General features: G+C 39.4%; 2 protein-coding genes across 2 annotated transcripts; both read right to left on the bottom strand.

Moving 5' to 3' along the window:
• Positions 1–899: 899 nt before the first annotated feature.
• On the bottom strand, positions 900–2,385 carry LOC130235727 (CD209 antigen-like protein C). The gene is made up of 5 exons (XM_056466153.1): positions 2,138–2,385; positions 1,664–2,014; positions 1,440–1,567; positions 1,125–1,231; positions 900–1,044 (listed from the first exon to the last, which is right to left on the bottom strand). The coding sequence occupies exons 1-5, from the start codon at positions 2,289–2,291 to the stop codon at positions 909–911; spliced, it is 876 nt and encodes a 291-aa protein (XP_056322128.1). The 5' UTR covers positions 2,292–2,385; the 3' UTR covers positions 900–908.
• A 3,862-nt stretch (positions 2,386–6,247) lies between these two features.
• LOC130236759 (CD209 antigen-like protein B) lies at positions 6,248–7,536 on the bottom strand. The gene is made up of 4 exons (XM_056467514.1): positions 7,383–7,536; positions 6,869–7,264; positions 6,645–6,772; positions 6,248–6,549 (listed from the first exon to the last, which is right to left on the bottom strand). The coding sequence occupies exons 1-4, from the start codon at positions 7,534–7,536 to the stop codon at positions 6,439–6,441; spliced, it is 789 nt and encodes a 262-aa protein (XP_056323489.1). The 3' UTR covers positions 6,248–6,438.
• Between the last annotated feature and the right edge of the window lie 3,857 nt (positions 7,537–11,393).

Consider the following 11,393-nt stretch of genomic DNA (forward strand, 5'->3'; position numbering starts at 1 on the left):
TTCACACAATTAAACAAAATAAGCCAATTCAGGTTGTACAACATCATTTAAGAGTTAGAGATTAATACCTGACCGTGTAGAAGTACATTTCAGCATATAAGCCTTGATGCAGAGCTCAGAGACTCACACATTGCAACGGGGTATCCTGTCTACAGGATACCACACACATTTTTGCACCTTTCCCTTAAATACTCAAATCACTATGAATTCACTACAATAAAAGCTTCACAAAGACCCTTGCCTGATCACGAGTTGATGTGAAGACAATTTTTCCTGGAGTGGAGCATCTGGCACAGATCTTATCAAAGTCAAAACCCAAAATAACAGATTTTAAGGAAATTGTAAAATATTACAGTGAAATTAAGACCACTTTACCACTTCAACAGAGACATTTAAAATGACACCAAACATGAATATAAAGCCACACGATACATCACATTAAAAACTTGGACATTCTGTGTGGAATGTGATTGAGCTGCTCTGGTGGAGAAGGTAAGGTAGAGGGCAGAGAGTGGGGCTCAGAATGAGTGACCGGGACTGTTGAAGAACTTGTTTCCTAGCTGATCTTCTTCTCAGACTAGAACGTTTATTCTTTTAGTGCCTGACTGATTCTTGTGGCCGTGCCTTGAGGAATCTCCTAACAGTTCTCAGGGTTTAATATTGTATGTAGCCACCTGATGGGTGTTTTGAGCTGAAACTTTACAGACACATTCTGGAGACACCAAAGACTTCTCTTCTTCGTCTTGTAAAAGGGGTAACATAGGAGTATCTGATTAAGAAAAGCTAGTCTATAGTTATGAATGTTTATGGGATGAACTAGTTTCAATAGTAATTTAATTCTGCTACATCTAGTTATTACATATAACTGATACAAATATGTATAATTATAACCTGTTGTGATTAATGAATCATTTTTCATTCTTCTCGCAGATCCACTGAAAATAACCATTACATGGAAAATCGGCCCATCCCGATGAACGAGATATAGCACAGTTCTCTTCTCTTCTTCCATTGGGCTCTAAAATCCTCCAGAACCTGAAAATACTGTTCAGCATCAGATGTTCAGTTCTGCGTTCTGTATGATATGATAAAATCATTTATTAGTCAGTTCAGTTATTTCTCACCCAGTGGTCATGTTGGTGCCATTAACCCATTCCCATCTGCTCTCTTCATTGATGTCAGTCAAACCAATCCAGAACTCAGCACCACCAGATATTTTCTGCAAATGATCCTTAAAAAACAATTAATAATATAATATTACACACACACACACACACACACACACACACACACGCGCACGCGCACACACACACACACACATACACACACGCGCACACACATACACACACGCGCACACACGCGCACACACGCGCACACACACACACACACACACACAAACACACACACAGAAAGAGAGAGGGAGAGTTTATTTCTCTCACTTGTTCTTCTCTGTTATTTATGATGATCAGATCTGCTCCTCTGTCTCTACAGTATCTTCTGCTCTCAGACCAGTTCTTCTTCTCAGAAGAAATGAAGTAAAAACTGGACTGATAGTTAAACCATCCATCTGTAAACAAAATTACAGTAGAAGTAATTTATTCATATCACACTAAACTACACTATACAGTATATGAATAATAGGTTTTAACCAAAGATGAAGTACCCAGTTTATTACGACACTCCTGCAGGTCATTTTCCACCTGCTGTAACTGCACGTTTTGTATTATCAGATCATCATTCTTAGATAATAACTCATTCTTTTCTTTTGTCAAGATTTGGTTCTGATCATTCCCTGCTTCGATACTGATTAATAGTTGCTCTCTCTCTTCTGTGAGGTTGGTTATGTTGATTATTAGCTGCTCTCTCTCTTCTGTGAGGATAGTAATTCTGGTCTCTTGTGTGTAGTTTGTATAGATGTAGACGCTTAGCACTATGACTGCAGTCAGCAGAAGAAAACACAGCAGCACCAAACATACTGTAGTTGCTCTGGTGTTTGTCTTTAATGAACCACTTCCTGAAAAAAATCAATATGTCGTATGTCTTAATGTGCAACTGCAAACTTTGTCATTTTTATTTGGATTAAAGCTCTGGATAAACTAAATACTACATGATTAAATGGACGAATGAATGCGATTACCTGTTTGTTGAAGTGGTTGTTGTGTGTTTGTCCTGAAGTCTTGATCTTTCACACAGTCTGCACTCTCATAAATAGCCACTGTTACTTCCAATATATCTCTGTTCCTTCCTCCAGACTCGGCCCTGAACACATCTTCGTAGATATTATAAGACATTTCTACACCTTTACAGTCTAACAACGCTAAACTACTAACGCTGAGTGTTCTCTGTGTGCCTCACAGTTATGCTTGTTTATCACCAACAAGTAAACAAACAAAGAGGAAATGAGAGTCTAAATGTGTGAAATTCAAGTCATGTGACATTTTATCATTAGATGCTTTACTGAGGCTAAGAATCAACAGATCACATTTAATGTACAGCATCTTTTCCTTTTTGATAATGACCGACAGTATCACTTATTAGAAAATAACAATGATTTCTGACCACTTACACATTTACTTCCTGAACAAATGCAAGTCCCCGAAGCTCAGCTCTGCTCACGCTCTCGGAAATAGCCTCGTATATCTTTAGTCCATAAATAAAGTCAGACACTATAAGATTTCACTAATGTTTACAGCTCTATTTAGTTAGCTATATTATTAACACAAAAGACCTACAACAAAACTTCTATGTGTGGCAGAAGTGTGAAGTCCAAGATCATGTGACAAAAGTTTTTATTCAATTTGCCTTAAAGCAAAAACTTACACGCTGGGTAAAATTAGATTTAAAAAATAAATAATTTTTCTCAAAATATTTTTTTTTCATGTAATGTTACCACAAGGAGTAATTTAAACACAAAAAGACTTATTTTTAAATTTTATGACGCTAAGATAGAATACAAACCCCATTGATTTTGAGGCCCACCACAATGTGACACAGCAGTGCAGTTTTTCTAATTGATTGACAGCCGTGCATTAACATGTCTCCATAGTAACGTATATGCACATGTCCATAAAACAGGAGTTGCAATGAAACTGGGATTAAAAGATCTGTTCCAACTGTCTGTGATCAGCTGCGCCTCAAGAATGAGTTTTACCAGTTTAAAATATTCAAAGCAGAGTATGTTTGTAATAAAGAAAAGACATAGAGGCTATAGAAGCCAACTTCAAGTAGATGTGCAAAAAACGTGCGTGTGTGTGTGTGTGTACTGTGAACTGTAATGGCATTTATGTGTGCATCAGTGCATCGTTTGCTGGAATGAACTCCACCTCAAATACATCAAATAAACTTACTTGCTATATTTGACTCAAACTCAAAAATTGAATCCTGGATCTCCTTCATCCATGTCTGTCTCTGTACTGTTTATCTGACTTGACATAGTAAAAACTGACACGCACATGGGAAAGGTGGGCAGGGAGAACCAGCTCATTTGCCTTAAAGGCACATGATACAAAAACAGCTACACATTGCTCCGAGTACAAAATGGACACATTCTGGAAGCTATAACCAATCTTGTAAGGGTTCATCTATTAGTCCAATGACGGAACTAACAGCATAGGTAAAGGTTAAATGTGTGTAAGCATTTTTACCACATGTGAGAATAAATATTTTTATTTGTTAAAATTTAATTGAATTTGTTTCCAACTCCGAATTTAATCTGACTCCAGTTTATAATAATTTAAATTTAGATTTATCCAATTCAAGCTGATTACCTACTAGATTGTGATTTGGTCTAATTTAGATCGATTAACCTTATAAATCCTTATTTTTAGTTAATGGTTACTTTACCCAAAATCAGGGTCAGTATGCTGGCCAGTTACATCTGCTCACGAACACATCCTCACCAGTTCTGGTTCTTAGATAGAGGATATAACTGTAAACTAATTTTCTTTAAAGGGCACCTATGGTGAAAAATCTACTTTTCAAGCTGTTTGCACAGACATGTGTGTAGATATAGTGAATAGACAGTCATATTGGGGGGATATAAACACACCCAGTCCTTTTTTTTTCAAATTTAACAACATAAAAATGGTGGACCGATTGGAGCGGTTTTCAGACCCACCGCAAGTTGACAAAGGAGTGCGGTCCCCCAGCCCACCGAATTGATTGACAGCTGCGCGTATTAACATGTCCCGGTAGTCACGTGTATAATCATATAAACAAGACCAGAAGTGCGAAAAGCAACCGGGAATAAAAGGTGTGTTCAGTTCGCTAGGTTCATCAATCATCATCATCAAACGTGATCAAGAGTGAGTTTTACAAGTTTAACATGTTTTAAAACAGTGCACGTGTGTAATGAATTACAGCGATTTAGCTTAGCTTTACTTCATTAGCACAGCCGCTTGTCAGAACAATTATAAAAGGAGGACGCTTCAATCCCGGTTTGTGGACATTAAATCAGGTTTAATTTGTACATTAACATAACAGATATCCATACAGCAGTGGAGATTAACCTGTATTCTGTCACATATGCGTGCAAACAGAGTGCAAAGCTAAACATGCGCGCTGTCTCTCTTTCTCTCTCTCTGTGTGTGTGTGTGTGTGTGGGTGTCTGCGCTATTGGTGTGTGTCTGTGCTATGTGTGTATGTGTGTGTGTGTGCATGTCCTCGCTGTGTGTGCGCGTGAACTTTGTAACGAGTTTGTGTGTGACTCATGGTTGCAACTCACAAAAAATGCATCAAATACTGATTGGTAAAGTTCTTACTGTAGTATTTCTCACAAACGCAACGTGAGATCTGCTTTCTGAGGCAGCCAAGGGCGGCGATTGAGGCATGTTGCTGACAGGCATGTGGGAACGGTGGGCGGGGAGGACTAGCCTTAAAGGCCCAGTACAAAAAAAACAGCAACCTGGTTTTACCGGCTATAATACAGACACTTCAGACAGCTATAACAAATACTCTGATGGTTGTTTTGAGCTGAAACTTTACAGACACATACTCGGGACACAAAAGACTTATCTTAAATCTGGAAAAAGGGGTAACCTATGTGCCCTTTAAGTAATATTAGACCACCCATCCTTGCTCATACATAAAGTAAGTTTGATTTGGATCATATCATACTAAGTCAGTAATTGTCAGAAATCAACAGGTCTCTAAGGCTGTGCCTATGCTCCATCTATTGAGCCTGAATGTATGAGCAATCCTGGTCGTAGGCTGAGGAAACATCCGCCTAAACAATCTATTAGATTTAAATGATTTCAGGAGTTATTAGAGTTAAACTAAAATTTTACATTTATTTGTCAGGCAAAGATTTTCCATTCAAATTCACACAATTAAACAAAATAAGCCAATTCAGGTTGTACAACATCATTTAAGAGTTAGAGATTAATACCTGACCGTGTAGAAGTACATTTCAGCATATAAGCCTTGATGCAGAGCTCAGAGACTCACACATTGCAACAGGGTATCGTGGCTACAGGATACCACACACACTTTTGCACCTTTCCCTTAAATACTCAAATCACCATGAATTCACTACAATAAAAGCTTCACAAAGACCCTAGCCTGATCTTGAGTTGATGTGAAGACAATTTTCCCTGGAGTGGAGCATCTGGCACAGATCTTATGAAAGTCAAAACCCAAAATAACAGATATAAGGGAGGTTGTAAAATATTACAATGAAATTAAGACCACTTTACCAATCACACAGAGACATTTAAAATGACACCAAACATGAATATAAAGCCACACGATACATCACATTAAAAACTTGGACATTCTGTGTGGAATGTGATTGAGCTGCTCTGGTGGAGAAGGTAAGGTAGAGGGCAGAGAGTGGGGCTCAGAATGAGTGACTGGGACTGTTGAAGAACTTGTTTCCTAGCTGATCTTCTTCTCAGACTAGAACGTTTATTTTTTTAGTGCCTGACTGATTCTTGTGGCCGTGCCTTGAGGAATCTCCTAACAGTTCTCAGGGTTTAATATTGTATGTAGCCACCTGATGGGTGTTTTGAGCTGAAACTTTACAGACACATTCTGGAGACACCAAAGACTTCTCTTCTTCGTCTTGTAAAAGGGGTAACATAGGAGTATCTGATTAAGAAAAGCTAGTCTATAGTTATGAATGTTTATGGGATGAACTAGTTTCAATAGTAATTTAATTCTGCTACATCTAGTTATTACATATAACTGATACAAATATGTATAATTATAACCTGTTGTGATTAATGAATCATTTTTCATTTTTCTCGCAGATCCACTGAAAATAACCATTACATGGAAAATCAGCCCATCCCGATGAACGAGATATAGCACAGTTCTCTTTTCTTCTTCCATTGGGCTCTAAAATCCTCCAGAACCTGAAAGTACTGTTCAGCATCAGATGTTCCATTATGCTTTCTGTATGATATGATTAAATCATTTATTAGTCAGTTCAGTTATTTCTCACCCAGTGGTCATGTTGGTGCCATCAACCCATTCCCATCTGCTCTCTTCATCGATGTCAGTCAGACCAATCCAGAACTCAGCACCACCAGATATTTTCTGCAAATGATCCTTAAAAAACAATTAATAAGATTACACACACACACACGCGCGCGCACACACACACACACACACGGAAAGAGAGAGGGAGACTTTATTTCTCTCACTTGTTCTTCTCTGTTATTTATGATGATCAGATCTGCTCCTCTGTCGCTACAGTATCTTCTGCTCTCAGACCAGTTCTTCTTCTCAGAAGAAATGAAGTAAAAACTGGACTGATAGTTAAACCATCCATCTGTAAACAAAATTACAGTAGAAGTAATTTATTCATATCACACTAAACTACACTATACAGTATATGAATAATAGGTTGTAACCAAAGATGAAGTACCCAGTTTATTACGACACTCCTGCAGGTCATTTTCCACCTGCTGTAACTGCACGTTTTGTATTTTCAGATCATCATTCTTAGATAATAACTCATTCTTTTCTTTTGTCAAGATTTGGTTCTGATCATTCCCTGCTTCGATACTGATTAATAGTTGATCTCTCTCTTCTGTGAGGTTGGTTATGTTGATTATAAGCTGCTCTCTCTCTTCTGTGAGGTTGGTTATGTTGATTATTAGCTGCTCTCTCTCTTCTGTGAGGCTGGTAATTCTGTTCTCTTGTGTGTAGTTTGTATAGATGTAGACACTCAGCACTATGATGGCAGTCAGCAGAAGAAAACACAGCAGCACCAAACACACTGGAGAAGCTTTGAAGATCCTTGTGTTTACTGAATTACTTTCTAATGAAGAACCATGATGTTACATAATTTAATGTGCAAACTGTTGACATTTTCATTTGAATAAAAGCTCTGGATGAACTAAATACTAAATGATAAAATGGGCAAAATGTGTGATTACCTGTTTGTTGAAGTGGTTGTTGTGTGTTTGTCCTGAAGTCTTGATCTCTCACACAGTCTGCACTCTCATAAATATCCACCGTCATCTCCGCTTGCTCACTGTTCCTTCCCCCAGACTCGGAGCTGAACACATTCTCATAAACATCATTAGACATTTCCAATCTTTTACAGGCTAAAAAACTTAAACGGCTAATGCTGAATGTTCTTTGTGTGCCTTTCAGTTATGCACTTTTATCACCAACAACTAAATGAACTAAGAGGAAATGAAAGTCTAAATGTGTGAAATTCAAGTCATGTGACATCTCATTACCATTTGAGGCTAAAAATGTGAGCAACTACATCTACAAACGCTCGCTATCAACAGATCACATTTGATGTACAGCATTGTTTTCATTGTGTTAACGACTAAGAGAATCGCTTATTAAATAATAATCTTGATTTCTGACCAGAGGGACACACATTTACTTCCTGAACAAATGCAAGACCCCGAAGCTCAGCTCCGCTCACGCTCTCAAGCGTGATATATATATGTGTGTGTGTGTGTGTATAAATGTGTGTGTGGGATAGTCAACAGCTTGTCGTACATTAAAATGGAGGGGAAGGACTTTGCTCTGCATCGTGTGGCTTTTAAAATCCTTTAAAAGTCTTAAAATCCTTTAACGCACAGCAAGCCGTTGATTATCATAATTAATCCTTGGTCATTTGCCAAGGTCTAAGTTTAAACTAGTTTTGCTCTTTGCAGTGCAATGTTTGTTTTGACATGTTCATACCTGCTAACTTTATTAAGATGCGATTTCATCAATCCGATCACAGGCGGACAAATAAGACATTCCCGGTCACACCTGGACTGTGTTAGTCACATTCCCAGTCACACGTTTCTTTTGTCTACTTTCTACCATTTCTCTGATGAGGGAGAATCTGTATGTATATTGACTTTCTCTTAATGTTATGTTACCTTTAAAGCTGCAGTCACACTTGACTTTTCCTCCCATAGACTTCCATTCATACGCACACGAATACGTCAGACCGGAAACGCAGGGTCATGCGTTAAGTTTCGCAGGTTGCTGCGGTGCAAAGTTCAAGCTTGGTGAACTCTAACCTGCGAAATCGCATCACTTGACTGCATGAGACCAATAGAGGATCAAAACATGACCTCTCTGGACAGAAATTTAAAACATGGAGCAATCGCTGGCTTTTTAAATATCTAATCATCTTGTTTAATCCCGCCCCTTTTTGCAGCGCCGCACGACAGAATTTCGCACACACAAAGCCGAGTGTGACCGTAGCTTCATACTGTGAAAGTTGGGCTACCTTTTCATTTCATAATAAACATACAAATCTTATTAAAAGTTCCATATCAATTAAATATGCTTTAGGAATATGTTACTTTATGCACTGGCTAATGAAATTAAGTGAAGTTTCACAAACTAATTTCGAGAGGAGCATGTGATATGATTGACTACAGCTGATTCTCATTGCTAATCATTAGCTAGCCTATCAGATCATTCTAAAACTACTATAAATATCCTGCCTAAACTTCATTCCTTATCTTCGTTTTTGGAAATGGAAAACTGCTCCGCATCAGCCAACTACATCCACCACCACCACTACTTCTTCTTCTTCAAGAAACAACAATAAACATATCTCCAACTATAACTTCAACAACCTAAAAAACCTTCCTCTTCAACTGCCTCATACAACACATCAGCCGGGTATCCAACCCTATTCTCCAGCAAGATTAATCCAAAAACTCGATCACCGTCCACGTACTCTGCCTAAACTCCCAAGACGCCGACAATATACACCATGGCAACAAAGCCAAACTCTCACTGCTATCCTAGCGGTGCACTTGTGGTAACGTATATAGCATACTTAAAGGACAAGCCTCGCAAACAATAACTAACTCATGTATAGAATGATTTTAATGATAGAAACTCACCTCTCAAGCCTCCCGTCTTTCCGCAGATCCATAACATTCCAACAGCTTATAATTTGATTGCAAAGGTCCAGGCAATCTGTAAAACATTAGTCCACAACATCTTTATTCTTTGATAAACATCCATGGAAAGCCATGTCATCAAAACTAGTCGCTGGAGTGCGTTCACTAAAACAGCCTTCCAAACATAAACACTAGTGAAGTTTGGTCAACAAAATGGCCGCCGACCTTTGGTACTTTTGATTGACACTCCATTGAACAAATAGCTGAAAGAAGTGCCACCATCCAATGAGCTACCAAAACTTGCGATGGTCCAGCCCTCACCCTCGACTGCTATGAATGACTCCAAAAGACTGCGAATATAATAATAAATAAATAAATAAATAATAATGATAATTATAATTATAATTAATAAATAAATAAAATAAATAAATAAATTTCTGAAAGTTGCTTATTAGCTAGTGGAAAACACAATGAGCATAGAAGTTCAATCGTAATACGCCATAGTGACTCATCACGTAAATACATAAAGGTTGTTTCTCATTTCCAAGTACGCAAAAATCTGACTTGCGTCATTGAAAGTTCAGACTTGCCAAGTTTACACTTGGAGGAACGAACTACCGAGGACATAAGGACACAAGGCGTACTTCTTCAAATGGAATGACAGTGTACTTATAATGTCACTTACCTAACCATGGATTCATCAGTTTCACCGTACATTAACAATAAAACCATTCAATTATATAAAGCATGGCAATGGGCAATATAGCCTATACTCCTTTTTCCTTCCAACTATGCTTCCTTCTATCCAAACTCCTTAGTTTCCCCGCCACCCAGTGCTCACAGGAGTCTCCCCTACTCCCTGACTGCCGTAAGAGCCAGCCTTTGATAGCTCATCTTACCCGAGCTGTGACTTCGTGCTCGAGTCACGTCACTGCCCCCCCCCCCCCCCCCCCCCCCCCAGCCCAGCTACATTCGCATGTGTATGCAGCAAACGAGTACGTATCTGTGTGCGCTTTTGCACATCAATGCATGCACATGCAAGTGACGTGGACGTACGTCTGTTTACACTCACGTGTTTCGGACACACGTTACACACTATATAAAAAATAAAATAAAAAAAAAATGCTGGCACCCCTAAGCTAACCCTCTAGTGGGAGTCTTCACCGCCAACCGACTCCCGCTAGAACCCGCCTTTGATAGCTCAATTGCCCGAGCTGTGACTTCGTGCTCGAGTCACGTCACTGCCCCCTTTCCCGGCCCAGCTACATTCGTATATGCATGCAGCAATGAGTACGCGTCCGCGTACCCTTTTGCACATCAATGCATGCACATGCGAATGATGTAGATATGCGTCCGCTTATACTCACGTGTTCAGGCACATGTCATACATTATGCTGGCACCCCTAAGCTCACACTCCAGTGGGAGTCTTCACCACCAACCGACTCCCGCTAAAACCCGCCTTTGATAGCTCAATTGCCCGAGCTGTGACTTCGAGCTTCGAGTCACGTCACTGCCCCTTCTCTAGCCCAGATTCATTCGCATATGCATGCAGCAGGCAAGTGCGCATTTGCATGAGAGTCTAAATATATATGCATGTATACGCTATTGATGTATATATGCGATCGCATACACCCATATATCTGGACGCATGTCATACATTATGCTGGCCTCCTCAATCTCACCCTCTAGCAGGAGTCTTCACCGCTCACTCCCTTCTCCTCGACTCCTGCTAGAGCCAGCCTTTAATAGCTCAACCGCCCGAGCTGTGACTTCGAGCTCGAGTCACGTCACTACCCCTCCCAGGCCCTAGACTAACCTGTTTTATGCCGTATGCATGTGTGTGTGCATATGTATGTATGTATGTATGTATGTATGTATGTGCATACTTATATGTACGTGTATATATTTTACATGTCTATTTTTCCTTGTTTCTTCCATTCCTACCGTTATATCCAGCAGCCGGATATACCACCCTTTTTGCCTTTGGGGGGCGTTCTCCGAAAACGCGGCTGCTGTCCCAAGTTAGGTAGCATTTTGGGGGGCACTCGAGAAACTCCTGATCTTGTATCCCT

The sequence above is a fragment of the Danio aesculapii genome, chromosome 10 (assembly GCF_903798145.1).
Source record: "Danio aesculapii chromosome 10, fDanAes4.1, whole genome shotgun sequence".
NCBI lineage: Eukaryota > Metazoa > Chordata > Actinopteri > Cypriniformes > Danionidae > Danio > Danio aesculapii.

Bases quoted from the DNA above. Each gene is read 5' to 3' on its own strand.
- LOC130236759 (XM_056467514.1), bottom strand. From the start codon at position 7,536: ATGTCTAATGATGTTTATGAGAATGTGTTCAGCTCCGAGTCTGGGGGA. The intron at 7,265-7,382 runs GTAATCACACAT...GTTCTTCATTAG, and splicing joins ACAACCACTTCAACAAACAG to AAAGTAATTCAGTAAACACA. The intron at 6,773-6,868 runs GTACTTCATCTT...TTTTGTTTACAG, and splicing joins GGAGTGTCGTAATAAACTGG to ATGGATGGTTTAACTATCAG.
- LOC130235727 (XM_056466153.1), bottom strand. From the start codon at position 2,291: ATGTCTTATAATATCTACGAAGATGTGTTCAGGGCCGAGTCTGGAGGA. The intron at 1,568-1,663 runs GTACTTCATCTT...TTTTGTTTACAG, and splicing joins GGAGTGTCGTAATAAACTGG to ATGGATGGTTTAACTATCAG. The intron at 1,232-1,439 runs GTGAGAGAAATA...TTGTTTTTTAAG, and splicing joins TAAATAACAGAGAAGAACAA to GATCATTTGCAGAAAATATC.